This window comes from Muscardinus avellanarius, assembly GCF_963383645.1.
Source record: "Muscardinus avellanarius genome assembly, chromosome: 3".
NCBI classification, from domain to species: Eukaryota; Metazoa; Chordata; class Mammalia; order Rodentia; family Gliridae; genus Muscardinus; species Muscardinus avellanarius.
In genome coordinates, this window is record NC_137788.1 from 22,984,015 (window position 1) to 23,008,896 (window position 24,882).

The 24,882-nt window shown below is 42.7% G+C and overlaps 1 protein-coding gene across 4 annotated transcripts in view; it reads left to right on the plus strand.

Annotated features, from left to right (window-relative positions):
• PHACTR4 (phosphatase and actin regulator 4) overlaps nucleotides 1-24,882 on the plus strand; it is a gene marked incomplete at both ends in the record, with an annotated part of 71,995 nt that overhangs the window by 35,913 nt on the left and 11,200 nt on the right. For all 4 annotated transcript variants that reach the window (XM_080690597.1, XM_080690596.1, XM_080690595.1 and 1 more), the window contains 5 exons: nucleotides 5,298-5,450; nucleotides 7,654-8,031; nucleotides 16,953-17,550; nucleotides 20,866-21,053; nucleotides 22,524-22,677. In XM_080690597.1, coding sequence (XP_080546723.1) covers nucleotides 5,298-5,450; nucleotides 7,654-8,031; nucleotides 16,953-17,550; nucleotides 20,866-21,053; nucleotides 22,524-22,677 — 1,471 coding nt within the window. The remainder of the gene's footprint in view (nucleotides 1-5,297; nucleotides 5,451-7,653; nucleotides 8,032-16,952; nucleotides 17,551-20,865; nucleotides 21,054-22,523; nucleotides 22,678-24,882) is intronic.

Genomic DNA, 24,882 nt, shown 5'->3' on the forward strand with positions numbered 1-24,882 from the left:
GTGGCGCATGCTTGTAATCCCAGCATCTGGGAAGCTGAGACAGGAGGATCGCGGTTTGCAGACAGCTTCAGCTACGTAGTGAGGCCCTTTGCAACTCAGTGAGACCCTGTTTCCAAATAAAGAATAAAAAATAGGGGCTGAAGGTGTAGGTTGGAGGCAGAATGCCCCTGGGTTCCATCCCTAGTACCGCAAAAAAAAAAAAAAAAAAAAAAAGGTAGGCTGGGCATGGTGTCCCACACTTGTAATCCCAGCATTCAGGAAGCTGAGACAGGAGGATCATGGTTCACAGACAGCCTCAACTACTTAATGAGCCTCTTTGCAACTCAGCAAGACCCTGATTCAAAATAAAGAATAAAAAAAGTAGGGCTGGAGCTGGCATGGTGGCGCACACTTGTAATCCCAGCGTTCGAGAGGCTGAGACTGTAGGATCGCAGTTCGTGGATATCCCCAGCTACTGAGTGAGGCCCTCTGTAACTTAGTGAGGTACTGTTTCAAAATAAAGAATAAAAAATAGGGCAGAGGGTGTAGCTTGGAGGTCAAATGCCCCTGAGTTCCATCCCCAAACCCGCAAGAAAACAAAAAAAAGTAGGGCTGGAGGTATAGCTCAGAGGTGGAATGTCCCTGGGCTCCATCCCCAGTACGGAAAAAAGAAAAGAAAAAAAAAAAAGGCAGGCTGGGTGTGATGGCGCACGCTTGTAATCCATCATTTGGGAGGCTGAGACAGGAGGCTTATGGTTTGCAGGCAGCCTCAACTACTTAGTGAGGCCCTTTGCAACTTCAGTGAGATCCTGTTTCAAAATAAAGAATGAAAAATAGTACTGGGGATGTAGCTCAGAGGTAGAATGCCTCTGGGTTCCATCCTCAGTATGGCAAAAAAAAAAAATAAAAAAAATTTAAATTTAAATTTAAAATATAAAAAGGCCTAGTGTGGTGGCATATACTTGTAATCCTAGTACTTAGAAGGCTGAGGTAGGAGGATGACAGGTTCACAGCCAGCCTCAGCTACTTAGTAAGACTCTCATCAGCTTAGTGAGACCCTGTTTCAAGTAAAAATAAAATAGAACTGGAAATGTAGCTCAGACATAGACTGTCTTTGGGGTCAGTAATCATGAGACACACATGTACACACACAGACATGGCAAAATAAAAAGTCAGATTATTTTATAATTAGAAATGTATTCACTTATTACTTATTTGCCATAGACTCTTCTACTTTTAGTTCAAATTCCACTATTCATGGCACTGCCTGAAGAATGACACTGTTTAATCTCTTAGTTGAAAGTAATGGGTCAGAGCCAGGAGTGGTGGTGCACGCTTGTAATCCTAGCATTTGAGGCTGAGACAGGAAGATCACGTTCGCAGACAGCCTCAGCTACTTAGTGAGGTCTTTTGCAACTCAGTGAGACCCTGTTTCAAAATAAAGAATAAAGCCAGGCATGGTGGTGCACGCTTGGGAGGCTGAGACAGGAGGATCGCACAGGTTCAAAGCCAGCCTCAGTACTTAGTGAGGCTCTCATCAACCTAGTGAGACCCTGTTTCCAGATAAAGTATAAAATAGGTCTGGGAATATAGCCTGGAGGTAGAAATCGCATGGGTTTCAACCCCACTACCACACACACACACACACACACACACACACACACACCCAAAAAAAAAAAAAAACAGAAAAGAAAAGAATAAAAAATAGGACTGGGGTGTAGCTCTGAGGTAGAATGCCCTTGGTATTCCATCCCCAGTACCACACATACAAAAAAAGTAATGAGTCAGGATGAGAGGGACTGGTCTTTGAGAAGTCAGTGGACTAACTGACTAAAATATCAAAAGATACTAAAATGATATTACCCAAAGTATCAGTATGGAAAACAAAGAAGGATATCATGTAGAGAACAACTAGTTCCAGTCCCCTTTGGCACTAGGAGATAAGACAGAGTTGCAGTTTTTGCCTTTTTTTTTTTTTTTTTTTAAGGTGGTACTGGGGATGGAACCCAGGGGCATTCTACACCTCCAGCTCTATTTTTTTTTTCTTTATTTTGAAACAGGGTCTCACTAAGTTGTGGGGGGCCTCACTAAGTACTTAGCTGAGGCTTGCCACAAACCTGCTATCCTCCTGACTCAGCCTCCCAAGTACTAGGATTACAAGAGTATGCCATCACGCCTGGCTTGAGTTGCATTTTTTTTAGGGGAGTTGAGTTTTTTTTAAGGGATTAATTGGGGATTGAACCCAGGGGCATTCTATCTCTGAGGTACATACCCAGCCCTTTTTGTTTTATTTTGTTTTGTTTTGTTTTTTTCTGTTTTGGTGATACTGGGGGTGGAACCCAGAGGCTTTCTACCTCTGGGCTATACTGTACTCCCAGACCTATTTTTTATACTTTTTTGTTGGGAAACAGGGTCTCACTAAGTTGCTGAGAGCCTCACTAAGTACTGAGGCTGGCTTCCAACCTGTGATCCTCTTGTCTCAGCCTCAAGAACTGGGAATACAAGGGAGCATCATCATGACCTACGTAAGCCAGTCTTTCCATCTCTAACCTCAGTGTTTCAGCTCTCTTTTCCTAAACAGTCTAAGAAAACTCTGCTAAAACTAAGAGTGTTTTTTTGCTTGGTCCATGAAGGAATCTTTTAATTTTGGCAGTACTGGGGATTAAACCCAGAGCACTTTACCTTCAAGCTATACCCCTAGCCCTATTTTTATTCTTTATTTTGAAATAGGGCCTCTCTAAGTGGCTGAGGCTGGCCGCAAGCTCGTTATCCTTCTGTCTCAGCCTTCCAAGCATTGGGATGACAAGTGTGTGCCAGCACGCCTGGCTTTCCATGAAGGAATCTTAACTATGATTTTCATGGCAATGTGTGATCATCATAGGTCTCCCAGAGCCTCCGGCTTAGTGATCGTCCTTGCAGTTTAGTGTAGGAAATCCTCATGTATATCATGTTCACTTTGATCTAGCCTTCAGTTTCACCCCTGACCCTTCATTCCTACTCCTGTCAGTCAGCCTCTTATTTCTCATGGACATTTGAACAGTAGCTCATTGTTTTTCCTGTTTCAGTTAGTGCCCTTCCATAATCCATCCTCCTCACAGCTTATACATGGGTCTCTCCTGCTTCTAATTCTTTGTCTTCCTCTTTCATGCAAGAATCAGTTCAGGTTCCTCACATGGTGTTTGATGTCTTTCATAGCCTGGCTCTTGCTTACCTTTCCAGTTCTACTCATAGCTTTATGTGTATCTGTTCTCCTACCAAACCAAACTAGTTGCCAGTCCTTTAAACACACCAAATAATTTTATAACTTTATACATATTATTGTTTCCTCCTAAACTGACTGTCTTTCACCAGTGTGGTAGTCTTATACTCTTTGAAGAACCCAATTTAGAGCTGGGTATGGTGATACATGCTTGTAATTCCAGTACTGGTAGGCCGAGACAGGAGAATCATAGGTTTGAGGACAGTGTCAGCAAGTAGTGAAATTCTCATCAATCTAGTGATACCCTCTTTCCAAATGAAAATAAAATAGGGCTGGAGTTGTAACTTAGAGGTACAATGCACCTAAGTTGAATCCCCAGTGCTACCAAAAAGAGAAAAAAAAAAAAAAAGCCAGGCATGGTGGCACACACATGTAATTTCAGTACTTGGAAGGCAGAGAAAAGAGGATCACAAGTTCACAGCCAGCCTCCGCTACTCATCAAAGCCCTTTGCAACTTAGTAAGACCCTGTCTCAAAATAAAGAATAAAAAACAGGGCTGGAGCTGGGCATGGTGACGCATGCTTGTAATCCCAGTGTTGGGGAGGCTGAGACAGGAAGATCTCAGGTTCGTGGCCAGCCTCAGCTACTGGATGAGGCTCTGTTTCAAAATAAAGAATAAGCCAGGCGTGGTTGCACATGCTTTTAATCCTAGTGCTTAGGAGGCTGAGACAGGAGGATCGTACAGGTTTGAAGCCAGCCTCAGCTACTGAGTGAGGCTCTCAGCAACTTAGTGAGACCCTGTTTCCAAATAAAGCATAAAAATAGGGCAGGTGTGGTGACACACACTTGTAATCTCAGCGCTTGGGAGGCTGAGACAGGAGGATTGCACAGGTTCAAAGCTAGCCTCAGCTACTGAGTGAGGCTCTCAGCACCTTAATGAGACCCTGTTTTTAAATAAAGTATAAAATAGGTCTGGGAGTATAGCCCAGAGGTAGAAAAGCCCCTGGGTTCCACTCCCAGTACCACAAAAAAAGAAAAAAAGAAAGAAAGAAAGAAAGAAAGAAAGAAAGAAAGAAAGAAAGAGAGTGAGTAAAAAAATAGGGCTGAGCTGAGGGTGTAGCTCTGAGGTAGAATGCCCCTGGGTTCAATCCCTAGTACTTCCAAAAAAAAAAGAAGAAGTCAGGCATGGTGGCACATGCTTGATGCTTGTAATCCCAGCATTCATGAGGCTGAGACAGGAGGATCACAGGTTTTTGGACAGCCTCAGCTACTTAGTGAGGCCTTTTGCAACTCAGTGAGATCCTGTTTCAAAATAAAGAATAAAGTTGGGCGTGGTGGCGCACGCTTGTAATCCCCGTGCTTGGGAGGCAGAGACAGAAGGATCACGCAGGTTCGAAGCCAGACACGCGCTGGCATAGGAGCCCCTGTTTCCAAATAAAAATATAAAAATAGGTCTGGGAGTGTAGCCCGGTGGTAGAAGGGCTTCCAGGAACCCCAGTACCACCAAAAAAAAATCATCATAATAATAAAATAAATAAATAAAAGCTGGGCGTGGTGGCGCACGCTTGTAATCCCCGTGCTTGGGAGGCTGAGACAGGAAGATTGTGCAGGTTCGAAGCCAGCCTCAGCTGGCTTAAGAGACCCTGTTTCCAAATAAAATGTAAAATAGGACTGGGAGTGTAGCCCAGAGGTAGAAGGCCCCTGGGTTCTATCCCCAATACCACCAAAAAAAGAAAAAGAGAAAAAAAAAGTGAAAAATAGGGCTGGGTGTAGCTCAGAGGTAGAATGCCCCTGGGTTCCATCCCCAGTTCCGCAAAAAAAAAAAAAAAAAAAAAATGTGTGTGTGTGGGTAGCCACAGGGAGATGGATCTGTAGCTCAGATATAGAATGCCCCTAGATTCAGTTCCTAGTAGCGTGCACACACACAGAAATAATTACTTATTCCTTATTCTTTATTCCCATTATTACTTAAAGGATACAGATAATCCCTAGGTCTAAATAATAAGATAAAACAGGAAGATGGAGGCACTAGAATAAGAGAGATTAAGAACCACCAGCTCTCCTCCCTGTCTGACCATGCCAATTCTCTCACTTATCTCTTTCCTCTTTGTCCCTGCAGGTGGTGAGGATCCAGGAAAGTTAAACCAGAATGGCCATACCACTCCCATAGGCAGTGCCAGATCCTCTAGTCCAGTCCTCATAGAGGAAGAGCCAACAAGAATAGCAAGTCTTAGGAATTCTGTTCCAGAAGAAGACTCAAAGAAGCGACTAGGTGAGAAACTAAAGTTTTTAGTTTTAAAGCCACAGTCTGCTCATCTTCATTTAACTCAGGTTTGCAAGAGAACAGGGAAAAATAAAAATCAGGGAAAAATTATGTTTTTAAAAAAATTTTTACCCAAAACTGTGGGTAAAATTTTCCCCCTCATTCTTACAAGTATAAAATAACTTTCCCCCCACCCTTTGATGGTATTGGGGATTGAGCCCAAGAGTTTTCTACCTCCCAGCTACATTCAGCCTTATTTATTTCAAAACTGGTGATTGAACCCAGGGGCATCTTACCGTGAGTTATACCTCTAGCCCTATTATTTTATTCTTTATTTTGAAACAGGGTCTCAATAAGTTGTGGAGGCCTCACTAAGTAGCTGAGGCTGGTTACGAGCCTGTGATCCTCCTGTTGCAGATTCCCAAGTACTGAAATTACAAGCATGCATCACCATGCCCAGCCAGCTCTATTTATTTGTTTGTTTGTTTGTTTGTTTGTTTGTTTATTTTGCGGGTCTGGGGATGGAACCTAGGGGCATTCAACCTCCGAGCTACACCTCCTGCCCTATTTTTTATTCTTTATTATGAAACGGGTCTCATTGCGTAGCTGAGGCTGTCCGCGAACCGTGATCCTCTGGTCTCAGCCTCCGTGATCCTCCGGTCTCAGCCTCCCGAATGCTGGGATTACAAGCATACGCCACCACGCCTGGCTCTTTTTATTTTGAAACAGTGTCTCATTAAGTTGCTGATAGCCTCACTAAATTGCTAAGGCTGACTTTGAACCTGCGGTCCTCCAATCTCTACAGGGTTGCACCGCCACATCCAGCTGCCAACCTTTTATTTTTTGTTTTGAAATAGGTCTTGCTAAGTTGCTGAGGCTGGTCTTGAACCTGCAATCCTCCTCTTTCAGCCTCTTAAGAATTAGAATTACAGCTGTTTACCACCACACCTGGCTGAGAAATTTTTTCAAATAGTAGGTTTCTATAGGACTTCTTTTTCTTTCTTTTTTTTTTTTTTTTTTTTTTAGTGGGTCTGGGGATGGACCTCAGAGGCATTCGACTTCTGAGCTACACCCCCTATCCTACTTTTTATTCTTTATTTTGAAACAGGGTCTCACTAAGTTGCAGAGGGCCTCACTAAGTAGTAGCTGAGGCTGGCTGCGAACTGCGATCCTTCAGTCTCAGCTTCCCGAATGCTGGGATTACAAGCTTGCACCACTATTCCTGGCCTATAAGACTTTTTCAAGCTATATGCTCCTCTTCTCCCCAAGAAACGTTGCTGTACCTCTTTACACAAGAGCCTGGCTCTTGTGTAAAGAATCATTAGTATTATGAACCTCTTTCTTTCTTTCTTTCTTTCTTTCTTTCTTTCTTTCTTTCTTTCTTCCTTTCTTCCTTTCGGGTTTGGGGATGGAACACAGGGGATTTGACCTCTGAGCTACACCCACTGCCCTATTTTTTATTCTTTATTTTGAAACCGAGTCTCACTGAGTTGCAGCGGGTCTCACTAAGTAGCTGAGGCTGTCCGTGAACCACAATCCTCAGGTCTCAGCCTCCCGAATGCTGGGATTACAAGCGTGCGTACCATGCCCGGCTATGAACCTCTTTCTGAGCCTCTCTTACTGATATTCTTTCAGTATAGTGAGGGTGACTGGTATGATGGTAAACAGCTATAATCCCAGCTACTCGGGAAGCTTAGCAAGAGGATCAAAAGTTCAGGGCCAGCTAGGTAAATTAGTAAAACCATTCTTTTAAAGAAAAAAAAAAGAAAAAATTTAAAGTGCTGGGTATGAGCCAGGCCTGGTGGCGCCCACATGTAATCCTAGCGCTTGGGAGGCTGAGACAGGAAGATCGCGCAGGTTCAAACGCAGCCTCAGCTACTTAGTAAGACTCTGTTTCCAAATAAAGTATAAAATAGGTCTGGGAGTATAGCCCAGAGGTAGAAAAGCTCCTGAATTCCACCCCCTGTACCACAAAAAATAAAATAAAGGGCTGGGTATGTAACTCAGTGGTAAAGTGCTCCAGAGTTCAGTCCTCAGTATGGAAGGAAAAAAACATCACCACATATTTTGGTCAGAAACATTGAGAACAGTAGCCTGTAAACGAATCTATAAAAAAATCGACATCGTGGACCATAAATTCATGATGTGTTAAATTTTTCATAATCTTGTTATTCTCTCTCTTTTTTTAAAAAACACATCTTTTATTACACAGATTCAACTGGAAGCCAGACTGATTCTGAATTGGAGTCTATTCCTGAGAATGTACCCAAACAGCCTTTACTTCCCCCCAAAAGGCCCTTGTCTTCGTCTCATGAAGCAAGTGAAGGGCCAGCAAAGGATGTCACTTCTGGCAGCATGGCAAGGTCCATCTCCTCCACCACCATCGCACCTGCTGCCACCACTACCGCCGCAAACCTAGCAAAGACTGTTAATGCCTTGGTCGCCCCTTCACCAGCACCCAGGACTTTTCCTGCTGCTCCTGCCAGCACTAACACTGCTGCTACCCCAATCCTTACTCACACCGTCCCTGCCAAGCAGCCCCCTCAACCTCCCCCTAAACCAGCCCACAGAAATAGCAACCCTGTCATTGGTAAGTAAGTCTTAAGGATTTAATGTTTTGAGTTTGGTTTCATTTTGGATGTTTTATTTTATATCTGGTACAATATTGATTCAGTCTGAAATAGTTTCTCATACCTTGTCTCATTGAATGGTCTCAGCATACAGAAAAGTTTTGAAAATAAGGCAGATGATCATGAATGGAAATATCACTAAAATTAAGTTCAGATTTGGGTGGATTAATATGCGTAGTGTTCCAAAACATTATAGAGTTGGAGCACTGGACATGTGAGGAATGTAACAGATTTGACCTGCATGAAATTGTCTGTGACACTTACTAAAATAATAAATAAATTAGTATAATGCCACAGATTACAAGAGGCAAGGCAAACTATTTTTTCTCTTTCTCCTATACTAGGGATTGAACCCAGGGGCATTCTACTTTTGAGCTGTACCCCCAGCCCTATGTTTTATTTTTTTGTTTTGAAACAGGGTCTCACTAGGTTACAGATAGCTTCACTAGTAGATGAGGGTGGCTTTGAACCTGTGATTTCTCATCCTCCCAAGTACTAGGATTACAAATGTTTGCCACCATGCCCGGCCAAGACAAATTATTGTGTGTGTGTGTGTGTGTGTGTGTGTGTGTGTGTGTGTGTGTGTGTGTGTTAGTTACTGGGGATGGAACCCAGAAGCTTTTTGCCTCCAGGCCTCTCAGACCTACTTTATACTTTATTTGGAAAAAGGGTTTCACTAAGTTGTTAAGAGCCTAACTAAGTAGCTGAGGCTGGCTTCGAACCTGCATGATCCTCCTGTCTCAGCCTCCCAAGTACTGGGATTATAAATGTGTGAAGTGTGCGTCACCACGCTCGGCTTAAGACAAACTTTCGCATTAAAAATTTGGTTCCGCCGGGTGTGGTGGCGCATGCTTGTAATCCCCACACTTGGGAGGCTGAGACAGGAGGATCACACAGGTTCGAAACCAGCCTCAGCTACTTAGTGAGGCTCTCAGCAACTTAGTGAGACCCTGTTTCCAAATAAAGTATAAAATAGGTCTAGGAGTGTAGCCTGGGGGTAGAAAGCCGCTGGGTTCCACCTCCAGTACCACTAAAAAATAATAATAATAATAAATAAATAAATAAAATTTGGTTCCAAGCTTGGCATGGTAGTGCACACGTGTAACCCTGATTACTGATAAAGGGGGATCACAGGTTCAAAGCCAGCCTCAGCAACTTATGAGTCCCTATTTCAAAATAAAATAAAATATGACTGACTGTGAGTATAACTCAGAGGTAGAATGCCCCTAGGTTCAATTCTGAACAACAACAACAACAACAACAACAACAACAACAACAACAGTAAAAACAACAACAATATAAAAATGGAACCAGGCACAGTAACACAGGTCTATAATCCCAGCTAATCAAGAAACCAAGGCAGGAGAACTACAAGTTAAAGGCCAACCCAGGCAACTTAGTGAGACCAGGCTCTAAATAAAATATAAAAGGACTTGGGATCAGCCAGACATGGTGGCGCATGTTTGTAATCCTAGTACTTGGGAAACTGAGACAGGATTGCAGGTTCGTGGCCAGCCTCAGCTACTTTGTGAAGTCCTCTGTAACTTAGTGAGATCCTGTTTCAAAAGAAAGAAGAATAGCCAGATGTAGTGACACATGCTTGTAAGCCCAGTATTTAGGAGGCTGAGACAGGAAAATCACAAATTCAAAGTCAGCCTTGGCAACTTTGTGAGGCTCTCGGCAACCTAGTGAGACCCTGTTTCCAAATAAGATATTTTAAAAAATCAGGCTGGGTTGTAGCTTGGAGGTAAAATGCCTCATGGTTCAATCCCCAGTATCAAAAAAAAAAAAAAAAAGAAGAATAGATAGCTGGGTGTGGTAGCACATGCTTGTAATCCCAGCATTTGGGAGGCTGAGATAGGAGGTTCACGGACAGCCTCAGCTATTTAGTGAGGCCCTTTGCAACTCAGTGAGACCCTGTTTCAAAATTGAAGAATAAAAATTAGGGCCGAGGGTGTAGTTCGGAGGTGGAATGCCCCTGGGTTCCATCCCCAGTACCACACACACACACCAAAATAAATAAATAAATAAATAAATAAATAAATAAATAAATAAATAAATAAATAAATGAAATTTGAGTTTTAGCTGGGTGTGGTGGCACATACCTGTAATCTCAATGCTTGGGAGGCTGAGATGGGAGGATCACAGGTTCAAGACCAGTCTTAGCAAGTTAGCAAGGCCCTGTTTCATAATAAAAAATAAAATTGGGCTGAGAGTGTAGCTTCAGGTAGAAGACTCCTGGCTCAATCCCCAGCAACACAGACACACAAAAAGTTGAGGTTTTTTTTTTTTTTTGCGGGCCTGGGGATGGGACCCAGGGGCATTTGACCTCCGAGCTATAGCCCCTGCCCTATTTTTAAATTCTTTTTATTTTGAAACTGGGTCTCACTGACTTGTGGAGGACCTCACTAAATAGCTGAGGCTGTCTGCGAACTGCAATCCTCCGGTCTCAGCCTCCCGAATGCTGGTATTACAAACATGCACCACCATGCCTGGCTGTTTTTAATCTTTTTAAAATTTATTTTATTTTTGTGGTACTGGGGATAGAACTCAGGGGCATTCTGCCTCTAACCCATGCCTCTAGTTCTGTACTGTTTTTTTCCTTTTTTAATTTTGAAACAGGGTCTCACTAAGTTGCTGAGGCTGGCTATGAATCTTCAATCCTCCTGTCTTAGCCTCCCAAGTACTGGGATTATAAGCATGTGCCACCACACCCAACATTTTAAATCTATTTTAAACTACTAGTGCCTTCCTTAAACATAAGCAAGCCTAGTAGATAAAAAATGATTTTATAGATGGTTGTGTAACTTGTAATTCAGTGCCTGGAATACTGTCTTTATGGGAACTAAAAAAGGTATTATTTAAACTTCTGATAAAATCATGTTTTATCTTGGGAGAGTTAAGAATGCTACTCTTATATTAAAATAAGTGGTGGTAAGAAAGCAGGGAAGGTAAATTTTTATGCACTAAGCAAATTTTTTTTTTTGCATTTACCTGAATTATTCTTGTTTAGGTCTATAGTGTGTGTGTGTGTGTGTGTGTGTGTGTGTGTGTGTGTGTGTGTGTGTTTCAAGGGCATTCTATCTCTGAGCTACACCACCAACCTTTTTTATTTTTTGCGGGTCTGGGGATGGAACCCAGGGGCATTCAACCTCTGAGCCACAACCCCTGCTCTATTTTTTTTTTTATTCTTTATTTTGAAACAGGATCTCACTAAGTTGCAGAGGGCCTCACTAAGTAGCTGAGGCAGTCTGCGAGCTGTGATCCTCCAGTGTCAGCCTCCCAAATGCTGGAATTACAAGTGTGTGCCACCATGCCCAGCTTATTTTATTTTTTTATTTATTTTTTAAAAAATTTTTGGTGGTATTGGGGGTGGAATCCATGGGCTTTTTTTTTTTTTTTTTTTAACCTCCAAGGTATATTCCCAGATGTATTTTATACTTCATTTGGAAAAAGCGTCTCACTAAGATGCTGAGAGCCTCACTAAGTAGCTGAGGCTGGGTTCAAATCTATGCGATCCTCTTGTCTCAGCCTCCCAAGCCACTGGTATTACAAGTGTGTGCCGCCACACCCAGCTTTCAAGACCGTTTTCAAAAAAATAAAATAAGCTGGGCATGGTGGCACACGCTCTTAATCCCAGCTTTCAGGAGGCTGAGACAAGAGGATCATGATTCGCAGACAGCCTCAGCTTCTTAGTTGAGGCCCATTTCAACTCAGTGAGACCCAGTTTTAAAATAAAGAATAATGCCGGGTGTCATGGCACACTCTTGTAATCCCCACGCTTGAGAAGTGGAGACAGGAGGATCGTGCAGGTTTGAAGCCAACCGCTGTGGCTTAAGAGACCCTGTTTCCAAATTTCAAAAGTAGAAAGAAAAGAAAAGAAAAGAAAGAAGAAAGAAAGGAGGGAGGGAGGGGGGAGGGGGAAGGAAGGAAGGAAGGAAGGAAGGATGGATGGATGGATGGATGGATGGATGGATGGATGGATTTGTCTGGGGGTATAGCTCAGAGGTAGAATGCCCCTGAGTTCCATCCCCAGTACTGCAAAACAAAAAAAAGAAAACAGGGTCTTACTTTAACCGGGCGTGGTGGCACACGCTTATAATCCCAGCATTGGGAAGGCTGAGACAAGAAGATCACAGTTCACGGACAGCCTCAGCTACTTAGTGAGGCTCTTTGCAACTCACTGAGACCATGTTTCAAAGTAAAGAATAAAAAATAGGGTTGGGGTGTAGCCCTGGGTTCCATCCCCAGTACTGCAAAATAAATAAATAAATAAATAAATAAATAAATAAATAAATAAATAAATAAATAAATCAGGGTCTCACTAAGTTGCTGAGGCTGGCTGCAAACCTGGGATCCTCCTGTCTCACCTCTCAAGTACTGGGTGGGATTACAGACATGGGCTACCAGGCCCAGCTAATTTTATATTCTTTACATAACTACATGCCTCCTTCCGTGAATTTTCAAGAAAGAGAAAGGTGGGGAAGAAGAAACTAAAGAGTGCTTTAGAGTTGATGTAAAGGTAATCTTTCAGGAAAAATTATACTTGGCTTACTAGTGCTTAAAGTTCTTCTTGAATGAATGAATGAATGAATGAATAAACAAATACGCTCATTAGTTAGGTGTGGTAGTGTACACTTGTAATCCCAGTACTTGGAAAGCTGAGACAGGGGGACTGCAGGCTTTAGGGCAACATCAGCAACTTACTAAGATCCTGTTTCAAAATAAAAATAAAATAGGCTGGGGGTATAGATGAAAGGTAGAATGCCCTGAGTTCAATTCCCAGTTCCATGGAAAAAAAGAAATGCTCATTAAATATCTAATATCAAGTTAGGTGGAGTGACTAGAACCTTGAAAAACAGGTTTAGAATATATTTTATGACAGGTTAAAATAGCTTGATAAAAACAGGATGAAGATTATTATTGTTATCATCACTTTGGATGGGTGATGTCATATTGACTTATCTCTGAGGAACGTGAAGAGCTTTCTCATACTTATTTTCAAAACCACCTTCTTAGGAAACTGATTCTATCTGCTATATAGATAGGGCCATTAGAACATAAAGATATTGTGACTCATTTAAGGTTGTAGATAGAGACAAATGCTCACCTCTCAGGTCCAGACTTCTCTACACTGGTATTCTCAAACTATTTTCTAGACTAGTGCACTCATCAGGATCATCGAGAAGGCTTATAAAAACAGATTGCACTGTTGGGTGTGGTGGCGCACGCTTGTAATCCCCGCACTTGGGAGGCTGACACAGGAGGATCGCATAGGTTTGAAGCCAGCCTCAGCTACTTGGTGATGCTCTCAGCAACTTAGTGAGACCCTGTTTCCAAATAAAATATAAAATAGGTCTGGGAGTAGAGCCTAGAGGTAGAAAAGCCCCTGGGTTCCACTCCCAGTACCACCAAAAATTAAAAATAAATAAATAAATAAATAGGTTTCAGGGTATAACTCAGAGGTAGAAAGCTCCTGGATTCAGTCTCCAATACCAAAAAAAAAAAAAAAAAAAAAAACCAGATTGTCAGCCAGGCATTGATGGCATAACCTTTATTCTTATTTTTTATTTTAATTTTAATTTTTTTTTTGCGGGTCTGGGGATGGAACCCAGGGGCACTTGACCTCCAAGCTATACCCCCTGCCCTGTTTTTTATTCTTTATTTTGAAACCGGGTCTCACTGAGTTGCAAAGGGCCTCACTAAGTAGCTGAGGCTGTCCGCAAACCGCAATACTCCGGTCTCAGCCTCCCGAATGCTGGGATTACAAGCGTGCGCCACCACGCCCGGCTGGCATAACCTTTATTCTCAGCTACTTGGGAAGCTAAGGCAGCAAGAGTGCAAGTTCAAGGCCAACCTGGCCATTTAGGGACCCTGTCTCAAAACAAAAAATTTAGTTGTGTGCAAGTGTACTTCTCTTGCTCTATAGCCCAACATGGTGTATGACTACAATGCACCAGGAAAAAAAAAGTTTAAAAGGGCTGAGAATATCGTTCAGTGGTTAGCGCACCCCAGGTTCAATGCCAAGTACCACAAAACAAATTATTTGGTCCTGCCCTAGATTTTATAATTTCATTTCAGTCCAAAATAGGACCTAAGACCTACATTCCCAGTAAGTTCCCAGGCGGTACTGATGATGGCAATCCAGGAGCCACACACAGAAAGGTTCCTCCCTGCCCTGGAGGTATCTCCCCTTTGTCAGGTTAAGGCATCCTGTAATGTGTGTATGATACCCTTGGATACAGTGCATAGGCCATTCTTAGCCTGAGGAAAACGAGTAGCCCAGAACAGTAAGCCTTGTGACTGAGGGGTTTGCCTCAGTCTGTGACAGGTCCTCATCAGGAAAAAAAAAAAAAGGACAGGTTGCAGAATTTTTATTAAAGTTAAATAATTTTTATTTAGAGGCAGTACCTTATTTTGAAACTATATCTGCTCAATTCTTTGATGCTAAAATGCTATTTTTTCATAAAGGGATTATGATCATAAAGGTTTACTTAATATCAAACCTTATTTGGAAATCTTTAAAAATGACAGGTTGAGGTTGGCAAAAAAAAAAAAATTGAAGTCAGGCATGGTGGCACCCACTTATAATCCCAGTATTTGGGATGCTGAGATAGGAGAATCCTGGGTTTTCAGGCAGCCTCTAAGACTTAGAAAGGCCTTCTGCAACTTAGACCCTGTTTCAAAATAAAAAATAAAAAATAAGGCTGGGGTGTAACTCAGAGGTAGAATGTCCCTGGGTTCAATCTCTAGGACTGCAAAAAAAAAAAAAAAATGAGATTCAAAAATTTGGAAACTACTGGTTGAGAAGTACTATTTTCTTTTCATGGGCATAACAAGGAGAATTAGGATAAGGAAGGACCACAGACAGGCGTGGTGGCATACACCTGTAATGTCAGTATTGGGGAGCTGAGTCTGTAGGATGGCAGGTTTGAGGCCAGCATACAATAATTTAGTTAGACTCTATTTTTATTTTTTTGGTGCTGGAGATTAAGTCCAGGGGAGTTCTACCTCCGAGCTACATCCTCAATCCTCTTTTAGGGTTTTTTTGGTTTGGGGGGATTTTTTTGTCTGTTTGTTTTTGTTTTTGTTACTGGGGATGGAACCCAGGGGAACCACCAGGGACATTCTACCTTCTAGCTATACACCCAGCCCTATTTATTTATTTATTTATTTTTTTATTTTTATTTTTTAATTTTTTTGGTGGTACTGGGGTTCCTGGAAATCCTACCTCCGCGCTATACTCCCAGACCTATTTTATATTTTTATTTGGAAACAGGGTCTCTTAAGCCAGTGAGGCTGGCTTCCAACCTGCGTGATCCTCTTGTCTCCTCCTTCCAAGCACGGGGATTACAAGCGTGTGCCACCACACCTGGATTTATTCTTTATTTTGAAACAGGGTCTGACTGAGTTGCAAGGTGCCTCACTAAAGTAGTAGCTGAGGCTGGCTGTGAACCACAATCCTCTTGTCTCAGCTTCACAAATGCTGGAGGCCACAAGCGTGTGCCACCACGCCCAGCTCCGACTTTATTTTTGTTTTGAAAAAGTACATGTCTCAGTTGCTGAGAGTTTCACTAAGTTGCTGAGGCTGGTCTTGAACCTACAGTCCTCCTGTCTCAAGCTCCAAAGTAATAAGACTACAGGCTCAAGCCACCATTTAAAAGCATAGCTTTTAAATTTCTTTTTTTTTTTTTTTTCTGGCAGTATTGAGGATGGAACCCAATGGCATTTGACCTTCAAGCTACAAGCCTTGCCCTATTTTTTAATTCTTTATTTTGAAACTGGGTCTCACTGAGTTGCAAAGAGCCTCACTAAGTAGCTGAGGCTGTCCGCAAACCGTGATCCTCCAGTTTAAGCCTCCCAAATGCTGGGATTACAAGCATGTGCCACCATGCCCGACTCCTATTTTTTTTTAATTTATTCCTTATTTTGAAAAAGGGTTTCACTAAGTTGCAAAGGGCCTTACTAAGTAGTAGCTGAGGCTCTTTGCAAACTGTGATCCTCCTGTATCAGCCTCCCAAATGCTGGGATTACAAGCATATGTCACCTTGTCCAGCTGCTTTTAAATTTCTTAATGGAATACTATTGTACTAAACAGTTTTAATCACTTTTTTCTGTCTCTCTTCATATTAAGTTTAACATTGCTGGGCGTGGTGACATATGCTTGTAATCTCAGTATTTGGGAGGCTGAGAGAGGAGGATCACAGTTCACGGACAGCCTCAGCTACTTAGTGAGGCCCTCCGCAACTTAATGAGACCCTGTTTCAAAATAAAGAATAGAAAACAGGGATAGGAAGCCGGGCGTGGTGGCGCACGCTTGTAATCCCCGCGCTAGGGAGGCTGAGACAGGAGGATCGCATGGGTTCGAAGCCAGCCTCAGCTACTTAGTGAGGCTCTCAGCAACTTAGTGAGACCCTGTTTCCAAATAAAATATAAAAAAGGTCTGGGAGTACAGCCCGGAGGTAGGAAGCCTCTGGGTTCCACCCCTAGTACCACCAAAAAAAGAAAGAAAGAAAGAAAACAGGGATAGGGGTGTAGCTCAGAGGTTGAATGCCCCTGGGTTCCATTCCCCAATACCGCAAACTGCAAAAAAAGAAAAAAAAAAAAGATTAACATCAAGTTACAAAGTTGTTATATTTTTTTGTCATAGCAGCAAAGTATGATACTTATAGGAGATTTCCTACACTTCTATTCATTAGGCCTTCTACCTGAATAAATATAAATTTTGTTTTGTGATGAGATACATAAGGAATAGCAAAGCCATGAAATTAATGTAATTTGCTTGAAAGATTAAGACTGAGGTCAGCCCTAGTTGTGGGCTTGTGCTGTCACCTGAAAACGTAAAGCTATGTTAAATTGAAATGTCACTCTTTTTTTCCAGCTGAATTGTCCCAAGCAATAAACAGTGGTACACTGTTATCAAAACCATCCCCACCCTTACCACCTAAAAGAGGCATTCCATTATCCTCGGGACCCACCTTGGAAAGTGCTGCTGCCATCACCGCAAAAACACCAAGTGATCAAAGAGAGAAGAGCACAAGCTTTGTGGGCTCTGAGCCACGGCTGATGATGCCACCCGCCTCCCCCTCCCCACCACTGCGAGCTCACATGCCTCCAGAGCCCTCAAGGCCCCCTCCATTCCCTGCTGAGACTTTTCATGTTGTGCCAGCAGTAGAGTTTCCACCTTCCTTAGATCTACCCCAGGAGGCTCCCCAGCAGGAAGATCAGAAAAAGGAAGTCCCCAAGAAGATCCTGGAGCAAAGCTTTGGGGAGCCTGAAGGACCCTCTAGGTTGCCCCCAGTCCCACTGCACATTCGAATTCAGCAGGCGTTGACCAGCCCCCTTCCACTGACTCCTCCCTTGGAGGGCTCTCACAGAGCTCATTCGTTACTCTTCGAGACGAGTGACAGCTTTTCTGAGGACAGCAGTACTCTCGGTAGGACCAGGTCACTTCCCATCACTATTGAGATGCTCAAAGTGTGAGTACCTTTAAGCTGTGCTCTTGTTTCTCCTTCTATACTCTTAGCTCTGCTTGGAAAAAATTACTCATAAAAAGAAAATGTGAGCTGGACTGGTGGCACACACTTATAATCCCATTACTTGGGAAGCAAGAAAGGAGGATCATGTAAGTTTGAAGGCAACCTCAGCTACTGTAGCCCTTTGCAACTTATGAGACCCTGTTTCAAAATAAAGAATAAAAAATATGGCTGGGGTTTTAGCTCAGAGGTAGAATGCCTCTGGGTTCCAACCCAGTACCAAAAAAAAAAAAAAAAAAAGTGAGAGCTGGATGTGGTGGGGCTTGTAATCTCAGCATTTGGGAGGCTGAAACAAGGATCTCAGTTTTTGGACAGCCTTAGCTACTTAGTGAGGCCCTTTGCAGCTCAGTTGGACCATTTCAAAATAAAGAATAAAATAGGTCTGGGGGTATACCTCGGAGATACAACGCCCCTGGCTTCTACCCTCGGTATCACCAAAAAAAAAAAAAAAAAAAAAACCTTAAAGCCGGGCGTGGTGATGCACGTTTGTAATCCCAGCCCGTGGGAGGCTGAGGCAGGAAGATTGCACAGGTTTGAAGCCAGCCTCAGCTACTTAGTGAGGCTTTCAGCAATTTACTGAGACCCTGTTTCAAATAAAGTAGATCTGGGATTATAGCCCAGAGGTAGAAAAGCCCCTGAGTTCCACCCTCAGTACCCTCCCCCAAATAAAATTTAAAAAAATAGGGCTGAGGTATAGCTCAGAGATACAGTTCCTCTGGGTTCTACCCTCTGTACTGAAAAAAAAAAAAAAAATAGGGCTGGGGTATAGCTTAGAAGTAGAATGCCCCTAGGTTCCATCCATGGTACCACCAAAAAAAAAAAGAAAGAGTGACAGCTTGGAGAGGTGGTCCACGCTTGCAATCATAGTACTTAGGAGGCTGAGACAGGAGGATTGCAGGTTCAAAGTCAGCCTCAGCTCCTTACTTAGGCCTGGAACTTAGACAAAATAAAAAATAGGAGATGTAGTTCGGGGGTAGAATGCCCCTGGGCTCCATCTCCAGTAACCACACATACAAAAAAAGAATAAAAAATAGACCTGGGGATATAGAATGTCCCTAGGTTCAATCCCCAGTACTAGCTAGGCATAGTGGTGCACTCTTGTAATCCCCGCGCTTGGGAGGCAGAAGCAGGAAGATCGCACAGCTTCGAAGCCAGCCGTACGCGCTGGCTTAGGAGACCCTGTTTCCAAATAAAAATGTAAAAATAGGTCTGGGAGTATAGCCCGGAGGTAGAAGAGCTTCCAGGAACCCCAGTACCACCAAAAAAAAAAAAAAAAAAAAAATCCCCAGTACCAAGAAAGAATGAAAGAGAAAGAAGGAAGGAAGGAAGGAAGGAAGGAAGGAAGGAAGGAAGGAAGGAAGGAAGGAAAGAAAAGAAAAGAAAAGAAAAGAAAAGGTGAAGCCAGGCGTGGTGGTGCACAGTTTTAATCCCAGCATTTGGGAGGCTGAGACAGGAGGATCACGGTTGGGAGACAGCCTAAGCTACTTAATGAGGCCCTTTGCAACTCAGAGAGACCCTCTTTCAAAATAAAGAATAAAATATAGGGTTGAGGGTGTAGCTGGGAGGTAGAATGCCTCTGGATTCTACCCCTAGTATTGAAAAAAAAGGAAGGAAGGAAGGAAGGAAAGCTAGGCGTAGAGATGCACACTTGTAATCCCACATTTGGGAGGCTGAGACAGGAGGAGTTGTTAGCTTGGAGGTAGAATTCCCCTGGTTTCAATCCCTGGTACTGCAAAAACAATAAAAGTACAAAGAGTATTTTGTCGAAAGGGCTTTTTTTGCCCTGTTGATTTCTGTAACTTTTATTTTTAATGGAGATTTCTATGACATAAAAATAAAAATTCTGATGTACACGAAAATTAAAACAACTAGTTTTCATAGTTCTTTTTTTGAGGATTGAGGATTGAACCCAAGGGCATTTTACCTCTGAGCTACTTCCCCACCCCTAATCTATGTATGTATGTATGCATTTATTTATTTTATTTTATTTTTTGTAAACTGGAGATTGAACCCAGAGGCATGCTACCTCAGAGCTACACCTCCAGCCTATTTTTTATTCCTAATTTTGAAACAGGGTATCATTAAGTGTGGAGGGCCTTACTAAGTAGCTGAGGCTGGCTGCAAATCTGCAATCCTCCTGTCTCAGCCTCCCAAGTACTGGTATTACAAGCGTGTGCCACCATGCCCAGCTTATTTATTTATTTTGGTGATCCTGTGGATTGAACTGCACTACACCCCCAGTTCAATTTTATTTTATTCTAGTTATGTATTTATTTATATTTGGTACTGGGATTGAACCCAGGGGCATTCTACCTTGAAGCTACATTGCAGCCCTGTTTTATTTTTTTTGTAACAGGATCTCACTAAGTTGCCGAGAGCCTTACTAGGTTGCTGAGGCTGACTTTGAACCTACAATCCTCCTGTCTTCAACTCCAAAGTATTGTTGTTGTTTTTTTTTTAAATAGGGTCTCACTAGGTTGCTGAGAGTTTCACTACTTTTGCAGGCTATCCTCCTCTCTCAGCTTCCAGGTATTGGGATTATAGGTGTGCACTACCGTGCCTGGCAAAACCATTAGTTTTTCGGTGTGTGTGTTTTTGGGGATGGAATCCAGGGGCATTTGACCTCCAAGCTACACCCCTAGCCCTATTTTTTATTCTTTATTTTGAAACAGGGTCTCACTAAGTTGACGAAGGTCTCACTAAGTAGTTAAAGCTGACCAGGAACCTGCGATCCTTCTGTCTCAGCCTTCCAAGCACTGGGATTACAAGCGTGTGCCGCCATATCTGGTTTGTGAGAATAAATTTATACAAATTCTAGAAATGCCTAATAAGTGTTAGAGATGGGATTTAAATCCAGAATCCTTTAGATTAATAGGTGCTAAGAACTTTCTTAATGAGATTGTCAGAGGTAAGAAGGCCAGGCATGGTGGTGCATGCTTTAATCCCAGCATTTGGGAGGCAGAGACCAGAGGATCTTGGTTCATGGACGGCCTCAGCTACTTAGCAAGACCCTTCATAACTCAGTGAGACTCTTGTTTCAAAAAATTAAAAAAGAGAAACTAAAAACTAGGGCTGGGGTTGTAGTTTGGAATTAAAATGCCCCTGGGTTCCATTCAAGTACCACACACAAAAAAGGTAAGGGAGGGATTTATAAGTTATTTCATTAATGAACTTTTCCATAGATATTTAACTCCCTTTCTTGCACATCAGTTAGTCTCTTTGTTTCTGAAAAGAAAATATAATTTGTTAATTTGTTAGTCCAGACGATGAAGAAGAGGAAGAGCACATCTGCCCACTGACATTCGTTGAAGATGTGACATCGACCTCAATGGTTCCTAAACTACCACGATGTCTGCAGGAGGAGGAAGAAGAGAAAGAAAGCGACTCAGACTCAGAGGGTCCCATTCAATACCGGGATGAGGATGACGATGATGAGAGCCATCAGAGTAAGAAGGGGATGAGTAGAAGGAGATGTTTTCATGGATAGTGTAAGATGAGTGGAAATGGGAACCATCATCTTCCAAAGAGGTAACTGTTGTAAACTGCGTGAAGGGCTCCTCCTTGCTGTCACTTCTCTCTTAAGCCATGAAGGCTGGGGAGATGGCTCAAAGGTAGAGCTCTTGCCTAGCAAGTATGAGTCCTGGCTTCAATCCCCAGTGTTGAAACCAACAAAATACAAAATAAGGCATGAGAAGCCGGATATGGTGGTGCACGCTTGTAATCCTAGCATTTGGGAGGCTGAGACAGAAGGATCACAGTTTACGGCCAGCCTCAGCTACTTAGTGAGGTCCTCTGCAACTCAGTGAGACCCTGTTTCAAGATAAAAAATAAAAAATAGGGCTGAGGGTGTATCGTGGAGATAGAATCCCCCTGGGTTCAAATTCCAGTATGGGTGGGGGGTGGGGGGATAAGGCATGAGAGAGAGCCTAGTACATTGAGTCATTCAGATGTTTTTTTGTAGCCGGGTGTGGTGGCGCACGCTTGTAATCCCCGCACTTGGGAGGCTGAGACAGGAGAATTGCGCAGGTTCAAAGCCAGCCTCAGCTGGCTTTAGAGACCCTGTTTCCAAATAAAATATTATAAAATAGGTGTGGGAGTATAGCCCGGAGGTTGAAGGCCCCTGGGTTCCATCCCGAGTAAACACAAACACACACACACACACACACACACACACACACACACACACACAGATTTTTTTTGTTTCTTAACAGTTCACTCAAGCTGACTGATTTGGGCAAATCATAGGTTAAAGGACAGCTTTAGCAACTTAGCAAGGCCCCTTTTCAAAGTAAAAAAAAAAAAAAAAGCCAAGTGTGTAGTGCACACCTCTTAACCCAGTACTTGGGAGGCTGAGTTAGAAGAATTGCAGGTTCAAAACCAGGCTTAATAATTTAGCAAGACCCTGCTTCAAAATAAAAAATAAAGTTGGAGCCGGGCGTGGTGGCGCACGCTTGTAATCCCTGCGCTTGGGAGGCGGAGACAGGAGGATCGCGCAGGTTCGAAGCCAGCCGCGCGCGCTGGCTTAGGAGACCCTGTTTCTAAATAAAAATATAAAAATAGGCCTGGGAGTGTAGCCCAGAGGTAGAAGGGCTTCCAGGAACCCCAGTACCACCAAAATAAATAAATAAATAAATAAAAAATAAAAAAAAAAATAAAGTTGGAAGCCAGGCGCACACTTGAAATCTCATCATTAGGGAGGCTGAGACTGGAGGATCGCAGATCACAAACAGCCTCAGCTACTTTGTGAGGCCCTCTGCAACTCAGTGAGCCCCTGTTTCAAAGTAAAGAATTAAAAAAAAAAATAGGGCAGGGGTATAGCTTGGAGGTTCGGATGCCCCTGAGTTGCCCCTGGGTTCCATCCTCAGACCCGCAAAACAAAAAAAAATTGATATATTTTTTCTTTCCTTCATGTAAAGGTGCTTTGGCCAACAAAGTGAAGAGAAAAGACACACTGGCGATGAAGTTGAACCACAAACCCAGTGAGCCAGAGTTGAACTTGAATTCTTGGCCTCGGAAAAGCAAAGAGGAGTGGGATGAAATCCGCCATCAAATTGGGAACACGCTGATCCGGTAGGCTCTGCTGACATTAGCTGGATTTGGTTTGATTATTCTGGTATGTGTTAGATGTTTACTTTGTAGTGGAGCGTTCATTATCCTTTGGGTGGGGCGGGTCTGGAGATGGAACCCCGTGGCATTCGACCTCCATATTACACCCCCTGCACTATTTTTTTTTTTTTTTTATTCTTTATTTTGAAACAGGGTCTCACTAAGTTGCAGAGGGCCTCACAATATAGCTGAGGCTGTCCATGAACTGCAATCCTCTGGTCTCAGCCTTCCAAATGCTAGGATTATAAACCTGTACCACCATGCCCAGCTTAGGTTTTTTTTTTTTTTTTTTTTTTTTTTTTTGGTGGTAGTGAGGTTCCTGGTTACCCTTCTACCTCCAGGCTACCCTCCCAGACCTATTTTATATATTTTTTAAATTTGGAAACAGGGTCTCTCTTTTTTTTTTTTTTTTTTTTTTTTTTTTTTTTTGGCGGTACTGGGGTTCCTGGAATCCCTTCTATCTCAGACCTATTTTATATTTTTTTATTTGGAAACAGGGTCTCTTAAGCCAGCGAGGCTGGCTTCGAACCAATGCGATCCTCCTGTCTCTACCTCCCAAGCGTGGGGATTACAAACGTGTGCCACCACACCCGGCTTTAGCATACTTTTAAAAAATACACATCAGACACACTTAGATAGCCTCTCAGAATTGGGAAATTTAAGAAATTAGGTAGCACTAAAAGTTTTAAATCGCCGGGCATGGTGGCGCACGCTTGTAAGCAGCTGGGGGTGGTGATACAGATGACACATGCCTGTAATCACAGTACTTGGGAGGGTGAGACAAGAGGATTGCAAGTTTAAGGCCAGTCTGGGCAATTTACTAAGATCCTGTTTCAAAATAGAAAATAATATGAGGTTGGGGGTATAGCTCAGAGGTAGAAGGCACGTGGATTTAATCCTACCATACACAACCAAAAAAAAAAAAGGACAAAAACAAAACAAAAAAAAACCCAAAAGCAACAGTATTGAAATATGTAACACATGCCGGGTGTGGTGGCCCACGCTTGTAATCCCCGCGCTTGGGAGGCAGAGACAGGAGGATCGCGCAGGTTCGAAGTCAGTCGCGCGCGCTGGCTTAGGAGACCCTGTTTCCAAATAAAAACGTAAAAATAGGTCTGGGAGTGTAGCCCGGAGGTAGAAGGGCTTCCAGGAACCCCAGTACCACCAAAAAAAAAAAAAAAAAAAGTTTTAAATCATGAAGTAGAACATAATTTTTATTTTTATTTATTTATTTTTTTTTTGCGGGTCTGGGGATGGAACCTGGGGCATTCAACCTTTGAGCTACACCCCCTGCCCTATTTTTTTATTCTTTATTTTGAAAGAGGTCTCACTAAGTTGTGGAGGGCCTCACTAAGTAGCTGAGCCTGTTCGTGAACCATTATCCTCTGGTCTCAGCATCCCAAATGCTTGGATTATAAGAGCGTGCCACCATGCCTGGCTGATAGCTATCTTTTGTCACTTTTATTTTTTTATTGGTGCATTGTAGTAATACATCTTAATGCATACATACAAGATGTTAGAGGCATACATACACACATCACTCATTAGGCCTTCCCCAATTCTCACCCGGTTTTCTTCGCTTTCCCTCCTTCTCACGTTTCGCTTAGTGATTGACTTTGATATGTTTGTGAAAGTACACCATGTACATTAAAGAATTTCCTTCTTCCCTCCTCTCATCACCTTGGTTAGGTCGCCTTATTTGCTCATCTATAGTTTCTCCTTCGTCTAAAGTTCCTATGACCCATTTTCTCTCTAGTTTCTGCAAATTAGGAAGAGCATCAGATTTCTTACTTTTTGTGACTGACTAATCTCACTTAGTGCCAGGATCCAGCCCTAGCAGAGTCGAGGGTCGTGTGTTGATGAGGGGAAGCCGAGGTCGAAAATGAAAGAGAATGACCACATGAATTAGAGTCAACCTTCTTCATTTTATTCAGGATTTGTTACAGTTTTTATTTATTTATTTATTTTTAATTAATTTATTTTTTAAATTGGTGCATTGTAGTCATATATCAATCACATTGGAGTACAAGACTTGAGAGGATATACAAGCACACATCATCCAATTAGCCCTCCTCCAGCCCCCATCCCATTCCCTCCCCCTCCCTCCATCCCACGCTTCTTTGGTGATTAACTTTGATACATTTGTTTATGTACCTCCTGCGTTTTAAA